Raw genomic sequence first — 16,741 nt, forward strand, 5'->3', positions numbered from 1 at the left:
AAAAAAGAAAGATCTGGAAAGAGAGAGAGAGGCAGACAGGGCTATAAATGTGTACATATGGACAAAGACAAGAGGGTGACATGTGTGTTTTTGTGAATGCATATGCCTGTATGTGTGCCCAGTGTGGGAACAAAGTTCAAGTGTGGGAGCAAAGAGAAAAAGACACCTAATAAGGAGAAGAAGATAATGAAGAAGAAGAAAGACCCCACTGGGTAGAAGGGGATAAGTTTGACTGAAAAGCAAGCAATCTGTCACTGATACCCAATCAATGGACAGTAGGGCAGTTTCCCAGGGCTACCTATGTCAGTGTCATCCAGTCACGTGGACAGTTCGAAACAATGAGTTTCTTGACGGCAACGGCCATGGTTCTGTAACAGGGGTACATTTCCTTTTGGCTTTTGGCTTTTTGTCCTCCTGAGCAGAACTCTTTGCACTGGTCCACCTTAGGTAGTGATTTGTCCAAAAGAAACATTTGAACTTTTTACAGAACAAGAAAAAGAGCAATGGTCTGCTTCTGTGGTTCAAAATTTTAAAAAAATAGGGTGAGGCAAGTTTCTTGAAAAGGGATTTGCTGGACTCCCTTGTGAGACCTTAGTATTTTATTTTATATTATTTTATTTTATATTAGTTTTTATTTTATTTTATTTTATTTTATTTTATTTTATTTTATTTTATTTTATTTTATTTTATTTTTTGACCTTAGTATTTTAACAACCAATCATGGAGGCCTCAAATCATTGAGGTCTACCACAGTAAGGTTAAAAACAAAACAAAACCCCTTTATCACTAAGATTTAATCAGGTGAATGAAGTCAGGAAGAAGAAATGATGGAAAGATCAACTCTTTGTTAGTGTGGAGAATTGTAGGACATGAGAAGAGGGAGAAAGAAGTGTGTGGGTGGATGTGTGTGGGGGTGTGGTGGGGGGCTGGGATGTGAAATGGCCCAAGAAGGAAAAGGGGCACTAGGAAAGCAAGGTTACCTTCAAAGGCAGAGCAGGGGACATTTGAAGATAGCTCCCCAGAGACTCTGGAACGAAAGGGCCCCCTGTGTGTCACACTCCATACAGACCCAGCACCCCCACCCCCTAAGGCAGTGTGGTAGGGTCAGAGAGAGAGGGATGGAGACAGGAGCCAGAAATCGAGCCTCTGTGCTAGTCAAACGGAGGTGAGACAGAGGCCTGAGAGGCCAGCCAGACTTCAAAGGGCTCGCCAGCACTGGGGGAAACCAAAATGAGGGCAAGTCAAACAGCACACTACAGACTTTGACCAGCCGGGAGATCAACCACAAGTCACACCCACCCAGTTTTGGGCTATAAACACCCACAGGGCCTGCAGCACCCAAAGGAAAAGGGACAACAGCCTGGGGCCAGGGCCAGCAGGGAGCCTTGCTGAAGACACCAACCCCTCCCACTACCACAAGGTTGCATAAGCCTCAGCCCTTCCCCCACGTTCCAGAAGAGCTGAGGAAGAGGTCAGTCATCTGAGAGGCTGAGCATTTTTAGCTAAGGGAAGCAGAACGGTACCCAGTTGGATTAAAGTATTGAATGGCACCACGTTTTAGACCAGCGTTCAGTTAGCGGTATTTCCTCCTCTCTCCAGAAAGCGAGGGCTTAGAAGAGAAGCCACAACAGTATAGACTAAATTAAGCTTATTTTTCGCACATCCCACTTGTCGTGTAGGTTACATTTCGCAATACCATTACACATTCTCTCTTTGGTTTCATGCGAAAAGGCGATCTAAGCACAATATGTAATTGTTACTGGCAGAACTTTCAAAGGATTGAATTCTTTGAAAGAACAAAAATATTCCTTCTCTGTGGCCTGGCTTTAGTGGGGAGGATCAAGTGACAGGAGGGGGAGAGAAGAAGGGGAGCTGACTGTGGGCAAGGGCTGGCCCTGCCTGGAGCATGTAGTAGCTTCTCCACACATCTGGGTCCAAAGGGTGGACATTTATACTCTATTTATACTGTCTTGTGTCACACTTTGTCAACATGATCCTATTCTCACAACAGCCTCTGAAGTTGGTACTATTGTCACTTTTTGATGGATTAAAAAAGTGAGTTCAGAAAAGTTGAGTAACTTCTTCCCTCACATGCCTGAGAAGTGTGTTATGGGGACAGAAGTCAAACACAGGCCCAGTTGGTTCTCAAAGGGTTTCCTCCTCCTACAGAGGGAAATCATCCTTCGCAAAGGATAAATTCCAACGGGATCTCTGCCCTCTGTTTCATATGACAAAGAAGATCCTGATGTTCTCTGCCACGACCTGGCTCCCACTGAAGAAATGATTCTCCAGCTGCCATGATCACAAATCCCAAGGTAGCACTGATAGTGCGGCAGTTGCTGTATCTAAATTGTAATTTTAATAGAATAGTTATCTGGGTAAAAAGAAATCACAGGAAAGTAGAAGGAGCTGTGTGGGAAACCGAAATGCCACCCTAGAGAAAAGGAAAGAAAAAAGGCAAATCATAAAGTAATCAGTTCTTTAACTGAAATAAGCGTTTTTAAACTCAAAAGAACCCTTGAGTTTTGTGTAATCAAAATAAACAACAAAACAGAAAAAAATAGGCTAAATTGCATAAAATAAGCCCTTTCTTGGGTTTCCAGTGACGTTACAAACCACAAGAGGCTCCGCCATCTATTTAGATTACAGCATGGGCTTCAACCCTCTGGTGGGTTGTTTGGTCAAACACCGGCATCCGCATTAACATTCGCCTCGCCCTCCTGCTTTGATCTGCTGCTCCCTCTAAATTCAACTGACATTCAGGGGGTTGCAGAAGCAAAATCATTGTCATTTCAAAGACTTGCATTCCACTTATCCCAGTTATAAAAATTAGCAAAGGGCCAACGGCCGGAGGGGGTAACGAAACTCTGGCTGCATCTAAAAGAAGCGAACCTGGAGGCAATAAAAATGGAAATATCACCAGCAACAAAATTGTTCACTTTCCATCATTGCTCTTGCTAAGATGACTGCGATTTCCAAACAGCACAAGGAAAGGAGAAATGATGAGGAGTTGGGGAGCCAGTCACTTATCTCTGAGATGAGACAGTTGGCCCCACAGCTCTCCAAGGTCGGCTCAGAGGTCTGGGGAGGTCTGGGGAGGCCTGGGGTCCCCTGGCTTGGCCGCCTGCGCGCAAAGCAAGGCCCCGCTCCGCACAGGCGCTCGCTGCTGGGGGGAAGCCAGCTTCTGGGATCGCTCATTGTCGGGGGACAGGGGTCGTGCACAGCTCGCAGGATCCTTGTGTGTAGCTACTGGGACAATGGGGAAGTCCGACTTGCTCATACACCTTTTAAAGCTTTTCATTTGTAAAGGGAGGACAAAAGGGGCAGCGAGCCATTGGCTCAGGGCCGGGTCCACGTGGCTGATTTTCTCCATACCCTACTCCACTGTACAGCAGGGCACCTTTTTGAAAAATTGAGATGCTACTATTTTTTTTTTTAAGATTGCATTTATATATTCATGAGAGACACAGATGGAGAGAAAGGCAGAGACACAGGCAGAGGGAGAAGCAGGCTCCATGCAGGGAGCCCAACATGGGACTGGATCCTGGGTCTCCAGGATCACGCCCTGGGCCCAAGACAGGCGCTAAACTGCTGAGCCACCCGGGCTGCCCAGATGCCACTATTATGCACCCAACATCACCATGCCATGGAAATCCAGGAGTGGGACACTCCCATTCAAACAGGTGGCACTCTCCAGTGATCAGATAGGCCAACTGAGAAGACTACCTACCGCTCATCCCAGAACACGGGCTGGCCTGTTCTTCCCCTCACGCCCCCCCACCTCCAACCCCCCCCCCCCCCACAACCACCACCACCCAGGCCTCTCCCACCCCCAGCCACCAAAACAGGATGGCTCTGAAGTGGGACTGACTTAGCACCTATGTTGCTCTTCAGTAATAGGAGCCCTGAGGTCCTGCTGGACAGCTGCTCTTAGGTTGCATTTGGCCTGTACAAGATTTTTTGAGAAGGAATTAGTTACCAGTATTTAACAACCAGGAGATCACACACCAGAATCCATACTGTCTGCTCCCTGTGGAACAGCCAAGTGCACTGGGCTCACATTTGTAGCTGTAGGGGCAGGAGGAGGGAGTCCACAGGGACAGGTATGTGCTCTCAGATTCACCCGGTCCCTGTGCTGCCCACTTCACTCCACTGTGTAAGGACTCTGCCCAATTCCTAGAAGCATTTCAGTGCAATCATTGATTCAGAATATCTACGTGGACTAGAGATTTTCTGACGGCCTTAACTGCCAGGATGCAATTGCCTCCGGATGAAAGTGGCTGGCTGGGCGTCTGCATGATCCAGCGGGAGACCTGTGCTAGGGAGCTGCGAACGCCAAATGATGGGAAGACTACCGGCCAGTTCAGTGGTGTGGCCAACAGGCCGGAGAGCCTTAGAACACCGGCAGGGAATCAGCTCCAGGCCAGAAGCATTGTTTCAATATTGCAAGCGCTTTTTAGACTGTGCTGCCATGTATGGCACAAAAAATGTCATTTTATAAGACATCATGTTCGCTGGCCAACAAATAGATGGAGACATTTCCACAACATAAAGGAATATTTCAGCGCACTTAAAGCTTGAATCCAAGCAGTGCTTCACTAAAACAAATCCTTCCTATATCCTACAATTCTTTCTCTTCAATAAAAATAAACCCAGTTCCATGAAAAATACTATAAATCACAGAGATCCCGATCTTAGCAGAACTTAACAGATAGATCCTTATTTTCCCAAAGCCCAGACTTGGCTCTTTTCAGTGGAATTACTTTGTGTCTCTGTGCTGTTTCCCAATATATGATGGTTGTCAGCCTGAATGCCAGTCCCCAGATCGGGTCCTACTTGTGGGAAAGAGCTCAGTGCACTTAGACTTTTATGTTAGTTCATCCCATTAAAGAGCTTATGCTTTGTTATCCTTTTCTGAACCTTGGCAGGGCCTCTTCATTCCCTTACAAGTTAAGTGAAAAGCAAAACTCTGCACCGGGCTGTTAATGATTCCTAGTGAGAGCCATGAAATGTGAATGGTGTTCGTCCTGAGATTATTCAAGCAGGCAGCCACAAATCCCAGGGAGACTCTTGTCAGTCTCAAAACATGGAAAACATGGTTGCACCCCCAATTTCTGCACCTCCTTAAATTTACCAAAAAAGGAATTTGGGGAGGGGAGATGATGCCGCCAGCTTTATTAGCTTTAGGGTGTTGCAGCCTCTGGAATAAGAGTTAATGCTATGGATTTCCTCCAAATTACAGAAAAGTTCATGGAGTGACACATAAAGAATGTGGACAGTTTATAGCACAGAGAAACTATAGTAATCCCTGATGTCTAAGCCTCCTTTTGTATGGAAAACAAATTGCTCTTTTTCCTCTTTTTCCCTCAGATAGACTGAAATGAAAGTAGGCAAGAAGTAAAAGTGCTTTCAGCAACAAGAACATGTTGTCATTACTTTGCTCCAAATAGAAGTTTCCTACCAGTTACCAGTGCATTCTTAATTGATAATGAAATGCAAAGTCTAAAGTGAAGTGAATGTGGTAACATAGATACACAGTTCCATATGAGTCAAAATCCTGCAAACCACCTAATAACATCGTTCGCAGTGCCAGGCGCAACCCTGGCATGACGAAAGGCAGCTGCGGTGGCCTGCAAACTATCCTCTCCGGGGAAGAAGTCATAACATTCGATCACTCCTTGGTTTTTCAGTGAAACTCCTCTTTTGTGTGCTTTTATTTCCTTTTGGTGTTTATGTAATTCCTCCAAATTTTCCACAGCCATCTTCTAAATAATTGTTTCTTATAAGAGACTCTGATAAAATCATATAGTACTTCCCCAAAGCCAACCATCCATAAATCAAGAAAGTTTTACAACACAAAATTTTATAACACAAAGAAAAATAACTGTCCATTCCTTAAGTTAAAAATAGTTTAGGTTTTCCATGTTGAGCATTGCATTGAATTAATATCTCTATTCTAAAGTTTTACTTTGAGGAAGAACTAGTTAATTCATTCTTGTTCTGAGAAGACAAACAAAAGATTGAGCAATTTTTTTTTCCTCTAGTGGAACTCTGATGTGTGTTTAGGCAACCAGGATCCCGCACTACCAATCCTCCAGTAGTTAGCTGCTATGAATATTCAGGTATTAACACTCACGCTTTAAAAATATCCTCTAGTTCCTTGATTAGTATTTAACCAAGACTTTCTAAGAATACCCAACACTGGCCTTTCTGCAAATCTAATAGAAAATCCAGATGAAGAGAGAAAGATACCAAATATACAACCCTACAAATCAAAATCTCCTTATCTGCAGGCCACATACCCCTTAGCCCAGCTCCTGTCCTGATGGTACCCCTTTAAAGAAAGAAAGCATAATCCAGGTATCTCCTTTCACTTTACCCTGAGTAACAAGTTCATTAACAAAACTGCTTGGTTTTGAATTAATTGGAAAATTAACAGAGAGCAGAAACCCATTTGACACAAATCACCTACGGATGTTTAAATTATGTGAACACATTTCAATTTTTGCTACTTGGGGCTGCAATTCAAAATAACTGATTATCAGGATGCCTGGGTGGCTCAGCCGATAAGTGTCTGCCTTCAGCTCTGGGTGTGATCCCGGGTCCAGGGATCCAGTCCCACATCTGGCTCCCCTCGGGGATCCTGCTTCTCCCTCTGCCTATGTCTCTGTCTCTCTCTGCGTGTCTCTCATGTATTAAAAACAAAAACAAAAACCTAAAAAACCTAAAACACAAAATAACTGATTATGAAAAAAATAAGACTGAATGAACATTATTTTTTAAAAGATTTTATTCATTTATTTGACACAGAGAGAGCACAAGCAGGGGGAGCGGCAGGCAGAGGGAGAAGGAGAAGCAGGCTTCCCACCAAACAAGGAGCCCAACATGGGGCTCAATTCCAGGACCCTGGGATTATCTGACTGGAGCTGAAGGTAGACACTTACCTGACTGAACCACCCAGGCACCCCTGAACATCATTTTTAAAGGGAAAAAAAAAATAAGATGAAAATATAAGATGAGATAATGTATATAAAACTGTTTTCTAAATCATATGTTAATATGTAGGTCTTTTTGCCCTTACAAATGAAGGTCCTTGTGAGTATGTCTTGTAAATTCCTTATAATTCTGCAACTTTTACTATATTGCTTAATAGAGTATAATAACTCAGTTGGAAAACAAAAGTTGACATAAAACATTCAGATAATTAAGGCAAAGGATTTTATGGATTGAATGGTCTAGTAAGTCTTCGATATCCTAATTCACTTTGCACGTGTGCATGGGAATATGAAAATCTGTGTTTTTCTAAATGCTGCCCTGACTAGCATCTAGACAAGGAAGAGAAACCAAGAACTATTTCTGCAGGTGGCCACATGAAGATAGCTGAAGCAGAACAGCATGTGAGAGCTAACCACTATTTCTGGTGCCACAAGAGAAGCTGGGTGAGTGAAGACTCTCCAGGCATATGATAGTTAATGTCTTTAGAAGTCTTCTATTTTAGAACATAACTTTACTGGTGATTTAAATTTGTTTTTCTCTGAAGTGTCTAGACAGGCACAAGAGAAACCCTGAAATTAGAAATAAATATGCTTTCCTTTGTGCAAAAGAATGGAACCACTTGTTCTGCTACCAGAAGACCTTTGAGGGGTAGATCCGGTAATGGTTGGTGGGCATTTGAGCTGTTGGCATTCTCAAGGTCCTCCTTATAAAAATGGCCCTTGAATGTGAGAGGACCAGCTCTGGTTCAGTGGGATTGGTGTGTAAGATTGGGCAAAGTTCTTGGGCTGCTGGGGGTAAGACCCAGCTCTCTGGCAGAGGTAGTCACTGAAACATGCAGCACACAAAAAGGTTTTTCTCTAGCCCTCCAGATGACTTGCAATTGCTCACCGTTAGATGGATTTGCTCAGAATGATATTGATAATTAAGGATGTGTCATGTTTCCTCTTGAGCGGTGCATTTTTTGTCTCCTTTCTTTTTCATCCTAGTTAAATAAAAGACACCACCTAAGATTTATTCAAATGTAGGCTTCATTTGCTCATGAGAACCCCAGTGGTCCACCCAACAGAGTTCAGAGCAGTGTTCTAGAAGAAAAATACAAATTAAGGTGAGATAGAAACTAAAAACAGTGTTGAATGCTTTGCTTTTCACATGGGGCCTAGAACTTGAAAAATTGACTAGAAATGCTGATATTCACAACAGCATCCAATAATATAAAGGACCTGTCTCCATTCCAAATCTAAAGGTTAATGCCCCATTATCTAATTTTAAGTTATTTAAATTTAAAATACTGGTTAAATAATAGCTGCTAACATTGAGCACATTTCTAAATAAAATGATTTGATATTGTTTGAGAACTCAGTGTATTAGGGGAATAGTACAGCAGTGGCAAACTCAGGTTCCCTGGACCCCAAAGAGGAGCCAGTGAAGACCAGAGCTTGAGGAATGAATCCTGTAAACTCTATGAAGGCAGGGACTTTGTAATGGTTTGCCTGACAGCTCGTAGCTCGTAGCCTAGGGCAAGCATTCTTGCTGAATGCACAGGTGAATGGATGGGTGCACCCATCAAGAGGGTTGGGAGCAGGAAGCCCAAGCCACACCAGGCTTCCTCAATGGGGTGGTTCTTTCTGCCCTCGTATCACAAAGCAGCAGAAAAGTGGACCGATAATAGGATCAGAGCTAGAGGGAAATAGATATGCAACTACCTACCTTTCCCTCTCTGGTCCTCCCGGGTATCACTGCCATTTCTTTCCCATTCCCATCCCTCCCTGTATCAGATCAGCCTGACCAAGGACCACTGAGCACCTGAGGCACTTCCCCTTTGCCCAACAACTCCCAGAGAAATCCTTAGGGCGGAGAACAGGGAATGTATCTAAGGCACAACAGGCTTACAAAGGCCTCAAGAACATGAGCCTGTCTTGCATTCATTTTGTGTCTCAGCACATTACTTCTGACAATGCAGTGCCTGCACCCAGGACCAGCGTTATTATCTGACTGGATGTAGGTTTGTCAGGTGGTAAGACATGGTTTGGCACGCTCCAGTTTGTATGTCACCAACACTAATATGTGTCAGTATCCTCACCAGTGTGTAAAAGCCCATTCTTCATAAGGTTATTCACAATACATTATATATTTCTGAGACTGAAATCTGAATGTCAATAGATTCTTATTGTGATTGTCTCATTCCAACCCCAGACTCTTCCGAGGCACAGAAATTCTTTAGGGATTACAAATGGTAATACTAAGCCAAGTTCTCAACTACAGAAGCAAAGAGAATATCATTGGGGCACAATTATTTAGCATTTTAATGTTTTGTTTCTGGGACTTAAAAGATTGCTAAAAGAGCAAATGCTTCTTCTGTGGAAAACTTTAGAACTTTTGCCATGTCTGTTGAACTCTTTGGAACCTCATTTCATAATATTGCAGAGAAGGTCCCATATAACCCTCATATTCAGATGGAAGGAAGTCCACCATACTGATTTAAAAAAAAAAATCCATAGGCCTTAATATGGTTGGATACATTTAGACAAATGCATACACCCAAGTAAACAACATCCTAAAAATAAAGATACAGAACATTGCTAACAATCTGTACATTTTCTCCATGTGCCTTTCCAGTTTATCCTCTTGTCGAGGCCGCCACTGTTGATTCCCATCACCATACATCAGTTTTGCCTGTTCTTGAATTTCATATAAATGGAATCATGCAGTATGTTCTTTTTTGTGGCTGGCTTCTTTTGCTCAATAGAATGGTTTTCAGATTTATGCAAATTGTTGCAAGTATCAGTAGCAGTTCCTTTTTAAATTTCTGAATAGTATTCTGTTGTATGAATTTACCGCAATGTGTTTATCCATTGTTAACGCAGGAGCTGGTTGGGCACATGAGGTCACTTCAGTAAAAGAAAATGTAGCAATTCTTGTTCATTCAAATATGCAATCCACACACGCTTTTGCTAATGATCATACCCAGAGTAAAATCTGATTTTTAATCCTTCAGTTTTCAAAGGGATGAGAAAGAGAACATGAGAAAAATAGGAATCACTTGAAAGTCTGATTCTAAGAAGAAAGCATAAGGAGTAAGAGGATGTATTAGGTGAAATATCTTCAACAGGAGCCCAATTTGCTCCTGGTCCTGGCTCTAGTCAAGGATTGTGAAAAGGCTGAATTAAAGGCAAGTCTAACCTTCCCTCACTGTTATCTTCCTCTTATCTCTCCTAGCTCTTTGACCACTGGTTAAAAATTCTTTTTCTTTGTAAACAATGTAAAGGCTTTTAGTAATTCAAGCAGACCTTGCTTGCTTGGTTGGGCATTCTTCTGGAATATGACTCTAGTTCCAATCAGAGTGGTAGTGAAGGCAATAGCACGTGTTAAAAAAAAATTGGGGGAGGGGTCCGTTTCCTTGGACCATGTGAAAGACACATCAAAAAAGCCGGAAGCTTGGGGGAAATGATGCAAGCTATTATGATCTCTCACCATCAAGCACTTGCTGTGTCTACAAGGAAAGAATAATCTAGCAGGTCCTATACAAGTTTCTTTGGATTGTGATTCCTCCCTCAAGATGTTTCAAAACTATTTAGAGAAAATACAGACAAATCTAGTTTGATCTAGTTAGTTAAGAAACAAATGAGATCAATCTAGTTGGATCTAATTAGTCCAGTGTCCACAGGAAACGTCAATCCAGCTGTGTATGGAGCAAGCAATATTTAAGAAAAGAATAACTGGACATCACACAGAGAACACAGAAAATCATTATTGAAAATTATGTAGGTAAGTAAGAGTTCCTAGTTAGAGATTAATTTTTTAAAAAAGATTGTATTTATTTATCCACAAGAGACACACAGAGAGAGAGAGAGGCAGAGACACAGGCAGAGGGAGAAGCAGGCTCCACGCAGGGATCCCGAAGTAGGACCTGATCCCGGGACTCCGGGATCACGCCCTGAATCAAAGGCAAAGGCTCAACAGCTGAGCCACCCAGATGTCTCTAGAGATTAATTTCTGAGCTAGTGACTACAAGTTCAAATTTAACAGTTTTGTAATTAAAAAATTTTTTAATGTCACTTGAGTATTATCTCTTTCTTCTCAATTGAAAATAGAGTCACTAGTATTTAGAATTTTTTAAAGATTTTATTTATTTATTCATGAGAGACACACAGAGAGAGAGGCAGAGAGAGAAGCAGACTCCTCACAGGGAGCCTGATGTGGAACTCCGGGATCACGCCCTGAGCTGAAGGCAGACGCTCAACTGCTGAGCCACCCAGGCGTTCCTAATATTTAGAATTAATTGAACTTCCAGTCCTCATTTGGTAGGATTTCCCAAATAGAGCTAATCATCTTTCTGAAGTTACTATTTCCAAGCAGTAGCTCCCAAACAGAGCTACATTTGTAGTTACCTAGAAAACATGAAAGATCTCAGTGATCTTTTGAATGGAGGCATGAAGAGTGAAAATCATTCAAATAGTACAGTCTGGGCCAGAAGTACTACAAGAGTACTACACTGGGCACATCCTTATCATTGGCAGCGTCCACAGCAGAAATTAATCCAATTTAAAAAGCTAAAATCTTCATAATAAGACTTTTACATCAGGGGACAATTAAAGATGCCATAAATCACAACCAAAGTGCTGATATTACTAAAATAAAGTCCAGTCTCTAATTAACATAAATGCAAAATTTATCTATAACTATACATTTTGGAATTTCTGATATTGCTAGATCAACTTTTATTAAAGAATTTAATTTTTCTACTTACAATGTGGCTAAAAGGCAAGAACAAATATTTGTCTTATATAAGATATTTGAAGATTCTGTAGAATTGCAATCACATTTAATGTTGTTAGGAATAAAGTATTCTTTTCTTTTTAAAGATTTACTTTATTTATTTGAGAGAGACAGAGAGAGTGCACGAGTGCAGGGGGAGGGGCAGAAGGAGAGGGAGAGGGTCTCAAGCAGACTCCGAGCTGAGACTGGAGTCCCACTCAGGGCCCCATTTCATGACCCCGAGATCATGATCTGAGCCAAGACCAAAAGTCGGATGCTCAACCTACTGAGCCGCTCAGGCACCCTGGGAATAACGTATTATTTGATGTCATTTTGTAACTTTCCTGAATATTTACGAGCCAGAGGCATTTCTACAAGAATATGTCAGGTATTGCTCAGGTTGCCTTGTTTTACTCCTCTTATAAAACACTGCCTATGTTTTTTAATCAAAGTTTTATGGGCCTCTGTTTTAGTATAAAAATATAGTTGTTGAGGTTTTGTTTTTTTTTTTCATCCTCAATTATCAGGATATACTAAATTAAACCCAGATATTCACATTGAGATACAACCAAGAATTCCTTTATCTTAACCATGGCTTCTTGGCCAGAGGTAGGACTCCATCCCACACCTGCCCAAGAAAGCTGTAGTCCATAACTGTCTAGCTCTCTTGGAATGAAACGCATAGTCTGGAATTTCCAGGAAGAATGCACATGCGAGGATTGGCTAATGGGCTCCCAGGTGGGCAAGCAAGGCTGTCCATTGTCACAAGCTCCCCAGTCCCCACCAGGATCAGCTGCCCTACCTCATCTTCCTCATGTGTGAGTCATTGCTGTGCTTTTAAAGATAAAAACCAAGAGTAGGAGCACTTATCTTCCATAGAAACACAAAATGGACATGCTTTTCCATTATGCTTGACTCTGTAACGAAAGCTCTAGGAAGTGAGTGCAGCATGAACTCATTCCTTCCGCCACAGCAGACAGATGGATAGAGACATTCCAGTTTGTTTCCAGTCTTTTGTCTTCAGAGCATTTTTGGCATTTCCTTCAGGAAACTGGAGGTTGTGACCTAAGATTTCCTTAGTGAACACACTTCTGTTTCCCACAGTTAACCTTACCCAGAAATGACATCGACTCTGTTAGGTGAGGTTTATCTTCATGTCCCAACTGTGTCCTGTGCATATTCAGTGACAGTTGGAAGCACAAATTCTGAATGTAATAATAGGACTAAAGAGCCAAACACACCAAAATCCTTCAAATTAATCCCCAACAAAGATGACAGTTATGTTCAAACAAAAATGAACTATTATGGCAATTCTGTGATGCTTACAAAGTGCCCTTGCTCTCACTGTGGAGTTGGAGAAAGTAATAGCTAGGATGTTAAAACTTTCAAATCCTGGTAATTGAAAGTTTTCAGATATGAGGTGTATACTGCTCCACCTACATTCGTTCTACAACTTGCTACTTCATTGAGACTGTACAGTCCCATGCTGTTCCAAGGATAGTCTGGGAGAAGCCAAGACAGTGTCCTGGAAAAAAATTAGGTGATTTGATATATTATCTGCTGTATGTATATCTCCATTTCCCCAGCATGTTGGTGGAAAGCCAAGAATGTAAGCTTTTGTTGATGGGTTTGCAATGACCATTGAGTTTCATAATTTAAATTAGATTCACAACCAGGTCATTGTATATTATTTCTTTAAAAACTCATGTTTTAGGAGGAGAATAATTGCATATAATTTAGTTTGGCTTGAATGCAATTTAAAACTCCGCTAATTATACTTACTTGTCAATGTGGTATTTAGAGGTTGGTGGTTTTCATCTCATTTTTTACTACTCTTCAGTGTAAACTTATTGAAGTTTCTCTTCCTGAAAAAGATAGAGTGGTTTTTAACAAACCACATTTTTTTTCACACCCTACTTTATCAAGGTAAAATCCTTTAAAAGAGTAACAGAAATTTGCCCATAACTTTGGTTCTAAAGAGCCACATAGTCAAATAGGATCTTAATTATTTTTATAAAATGTTCTTCACAAAGTAATCTTTAAAAAAATCAGTTTATTAATGTTTAAAAGTTGATAAAGCTATGTGCAAAATGATCCACAAAAGTCAGAAACCTATTAAATACTATTTTTTTAAAAAGACATTTCTTGGTTTAATTGCACTGAAAACCATACTAAAGAGACAGCAATATATTTTTATTTTTTTGCAACATTTATACACATCTTTAATGAACTATTTAATGAACAGCTGTATTGAAAAACTTCTGGTATTCCCTATCAGTTAAAGTAATGCTTTAATGGCACAAGAGGGTTGTATTTTCTTAGGAAATACACGTTCAACGGTGTTAACGCAGGTTAGAAAAATCCAATAAAATGCTCAAACAAATACATTCAAAAATCACAGAAAGTACTTTTAACACAACAAAATACAACCATCCTGTTCGTTGAACTAAGTCACACAACACTCTGAAATAAACATCAACAAAAGTGCCAAAGACAGATGTTGTATTCATTAGACAGATCCATTAAGAAATCTCTCTTGGTTTACAGTCACCACCACTCCCCGTCAGTTTTCACCTCGTTTTGCTAGTTTGTTCCTCCTGGGACACTAAGGACCCTGCCGGATACCATACTGTAGATAAACTGGACTTCTTTAGGCAGATTTCAGCCACCATGGATAATGATGCTGCTATCACACATTTCATTGTCATGTTGTGAAAGGGAAAAAAAAAAAAAAAAAAAAAGAAATCAAAGTGACTTTAATGAAATTCCCCAAAACTGATCTGGAAACTTTGGCCTCAGCAAATAAAACGGCTTTACATCTCCAAACCATCTCCATCCCTCACAGTCTACGTCCTGGACACAGGCTACCTGCTACAGACCCCCCAGAAGTGGACTATACCACCTACCCCCAGCTCCCCCAGCTCTGATGAAGGCCAGGTAGTTCAGATGGAAAGTAAGAGAATTTTGAGGAGGGGTCTGAAGGGCGGGCAAGGGAGGGTGGGATACGCAGAGCATACCCAGGGCAGCAGAAGTGCACACAATCACTTGGGCTGGAAACTAAGGTGAAGGAAAACATCTCCTCAAAGCTCCCGACAGATGCTTTCACACCGGGACCAGGGCCACACTGGGAACCCTTCAGGAGCTTGACGATGCTAGACCTTTGGCTCAGTGCAAAATCAAAGCTCCGGGGCGGGGGGTAGGAAACAGCTTCCAGGCCAGGGCCGGGTCTCCACCCTTCCCAGTGCATTGTTCACAGGAACTAAGCCACCAACACCCCGGCACCCCCGGGCCTGCCCGCCCTCCCTCTGGCTCCCAGCGGCTCCTCCCCAGCAGCAGTGGAGACAGAGATTTTTTTTTTCCATTTTTTCCCCCAAACCCTGGGTGGTGGTGGGTGACCACGCAAGAACTCTCCCCCATGGGTCGGCGGCTTTCAGTTCTAGGAAGAAGAGTTGACATTTCCAGAGGACATAACGGTCTCCGGGTTGTCCCCATCGTCCTTCTGCGGGTGGGAGGAGTTGTCCGACTTACTGCGGCTGAACTCCACGCCGGCGATGATGGGCCGCTTGAACTTGCCCGCGGGGTCCCCGCCCGGGCACTTGCAGCAGGACAGGATCCGGATGAAGGCCCGGCGCATCTCCTTGTTGGTGAGGGTGTAGATGATGGGGTTGGTGCCCGAGTTGAGCACGGCCAGCACCAGGAAGTACTCGGCTCTGAAGAGGATGTCGCACGTCTTCACCTTGCAGCCCACGTCCAGCAGCAGCAGGATGAAGAGCGGCGCCCAGCAGGCGATGAAGACGCTCAGGACGATAATGACGGTCTTGAGCAGGGCCAGCGACTTCTCGGAGCTGCGGCTGGCCTTGGAGATGTTCTTGCGGAAGGTCAGGCGGCGGCTCCGCGTCCTGACCAGGGAGTAGATCCTGCAGTACAGGATGACGATGGCGAGCAGGAGCAGCGTGAAGACGGTGGTGCAGAAGAGGATATAGTGCTTGTGGTAGAGCGGCAGCACGGTGGAGCAGCTGGCCAGCGCGCCGATGCAGTTCCAGCCCATGATGGGCAGGCCGCCCAGGACCAGGGAGATGACCCAGCAGGCGCTGATGAGCAGGAAGGAGCGGAAGCTGTTGCTCCCGTTGTGGAGTTTCATCTTCAGCATCGTGATGTAGCGCTCGATGGCGATGGCCAGGAGGCTGAACACGGAGGCCGACAAGGCCACGAACATGCTCCCCTCCCGCAGGAACCACTGAGCGGGGGTGAGCTTGTAGGTGGTGGCGCCAGACAAGAGCAGGTTGGCCGTGTAGGCCACCCCCGCCAACAGGTCAGACAGGGCCAGGTTGCCGATGAAATAGTACATAGGTCGGTGGAACTTCTTGGTTTTCCAAATGGTCAGCAAGACGAAGATGTTCTCTAGGATGATAAAGCAGCAGATGAGGATGAACACCACCGAGCTCATTTTAATGCCATTCTCCTTGTCCGCGCTGGTGTTCAGCTTGCCCGTGTAGTTATAGTGCCGGACGATGATATCGTAGTTGACGTAGTCGGAGACGGGACTGCGCAGGGCCTTGACCAGCGGGACGCTGGTGGACCCCATGGCGCGCAGCCGCGCCTCCCGGAGCCCGGGGTGGCGCTTCTCCAGAAGGGCGCTAGAGGGCGAGGCCGAGCGAGCCTTCACTTGCCGCGGGGGTGCTCCGGCCCGAGGGATCCCGGCTTTTCTGCGTCTCTTTCCCTTGGCTGGAGAGGGCCTCGGAAGCCAACCCCTTTAAACGAGTCACAAAGAGGAGAGAGTCAGGGAAGCGGCCACAGCACACTGGCATCATTTATTCTAGCTAAGGCATTGCTCCAGTTTTGTCGTGGATTTGTTTTAAGGAAACTTGGGGAAGGCGTAAAGAGTGGGATTTAATATATATATATATACATATTATATATATAATAAAATGACTATTTCTTGCAGAAAAAAAAAAGAAAAAAAGAGGAGAGGAGGGAGAAGAAACAAAAA

General features: G+C 43.4%; 1 protein-coding gene across 1 annotated transcript; it reads right to left on the bottom strand.

Moving 5' to 3' along the window:
- Positions 1-14,144: 14,144 nt before the first annotated feature.
- Positions 14,145-16,423, bottom strand: S1PR1 (sphingosine-1-phosphate receptor 1). Its single transcript, NM_001314114.1, is given in 1 exon segment — positions 14,145-16,423. A coding segment is annotated over 1 exon segment (1,149 nt). The 5' UTR covers positions 16,337-16,423; the 3' UTR covers positions 14,145-15,187.
- Between the last annotated feature and the right edge of the window lie 318 nt (positions 16,424-16,741).

This window comes from Canis lupus, chromosome 6 (genome assembly GCF_011100685.1).
Source record: "Canis lupus familiaris isolate Mischka breed German Shepherd chromosome 6, alternate assembly UU_Cfam_GSD_1.0, whole genome shotgun sequence".
NCBI classification, from domain to species: domain Eukaryota; kingdom Metazoa; phylum Chordata; class Mammalia; order Carnivora; family Canidae; genus Canis; species Canis lupus.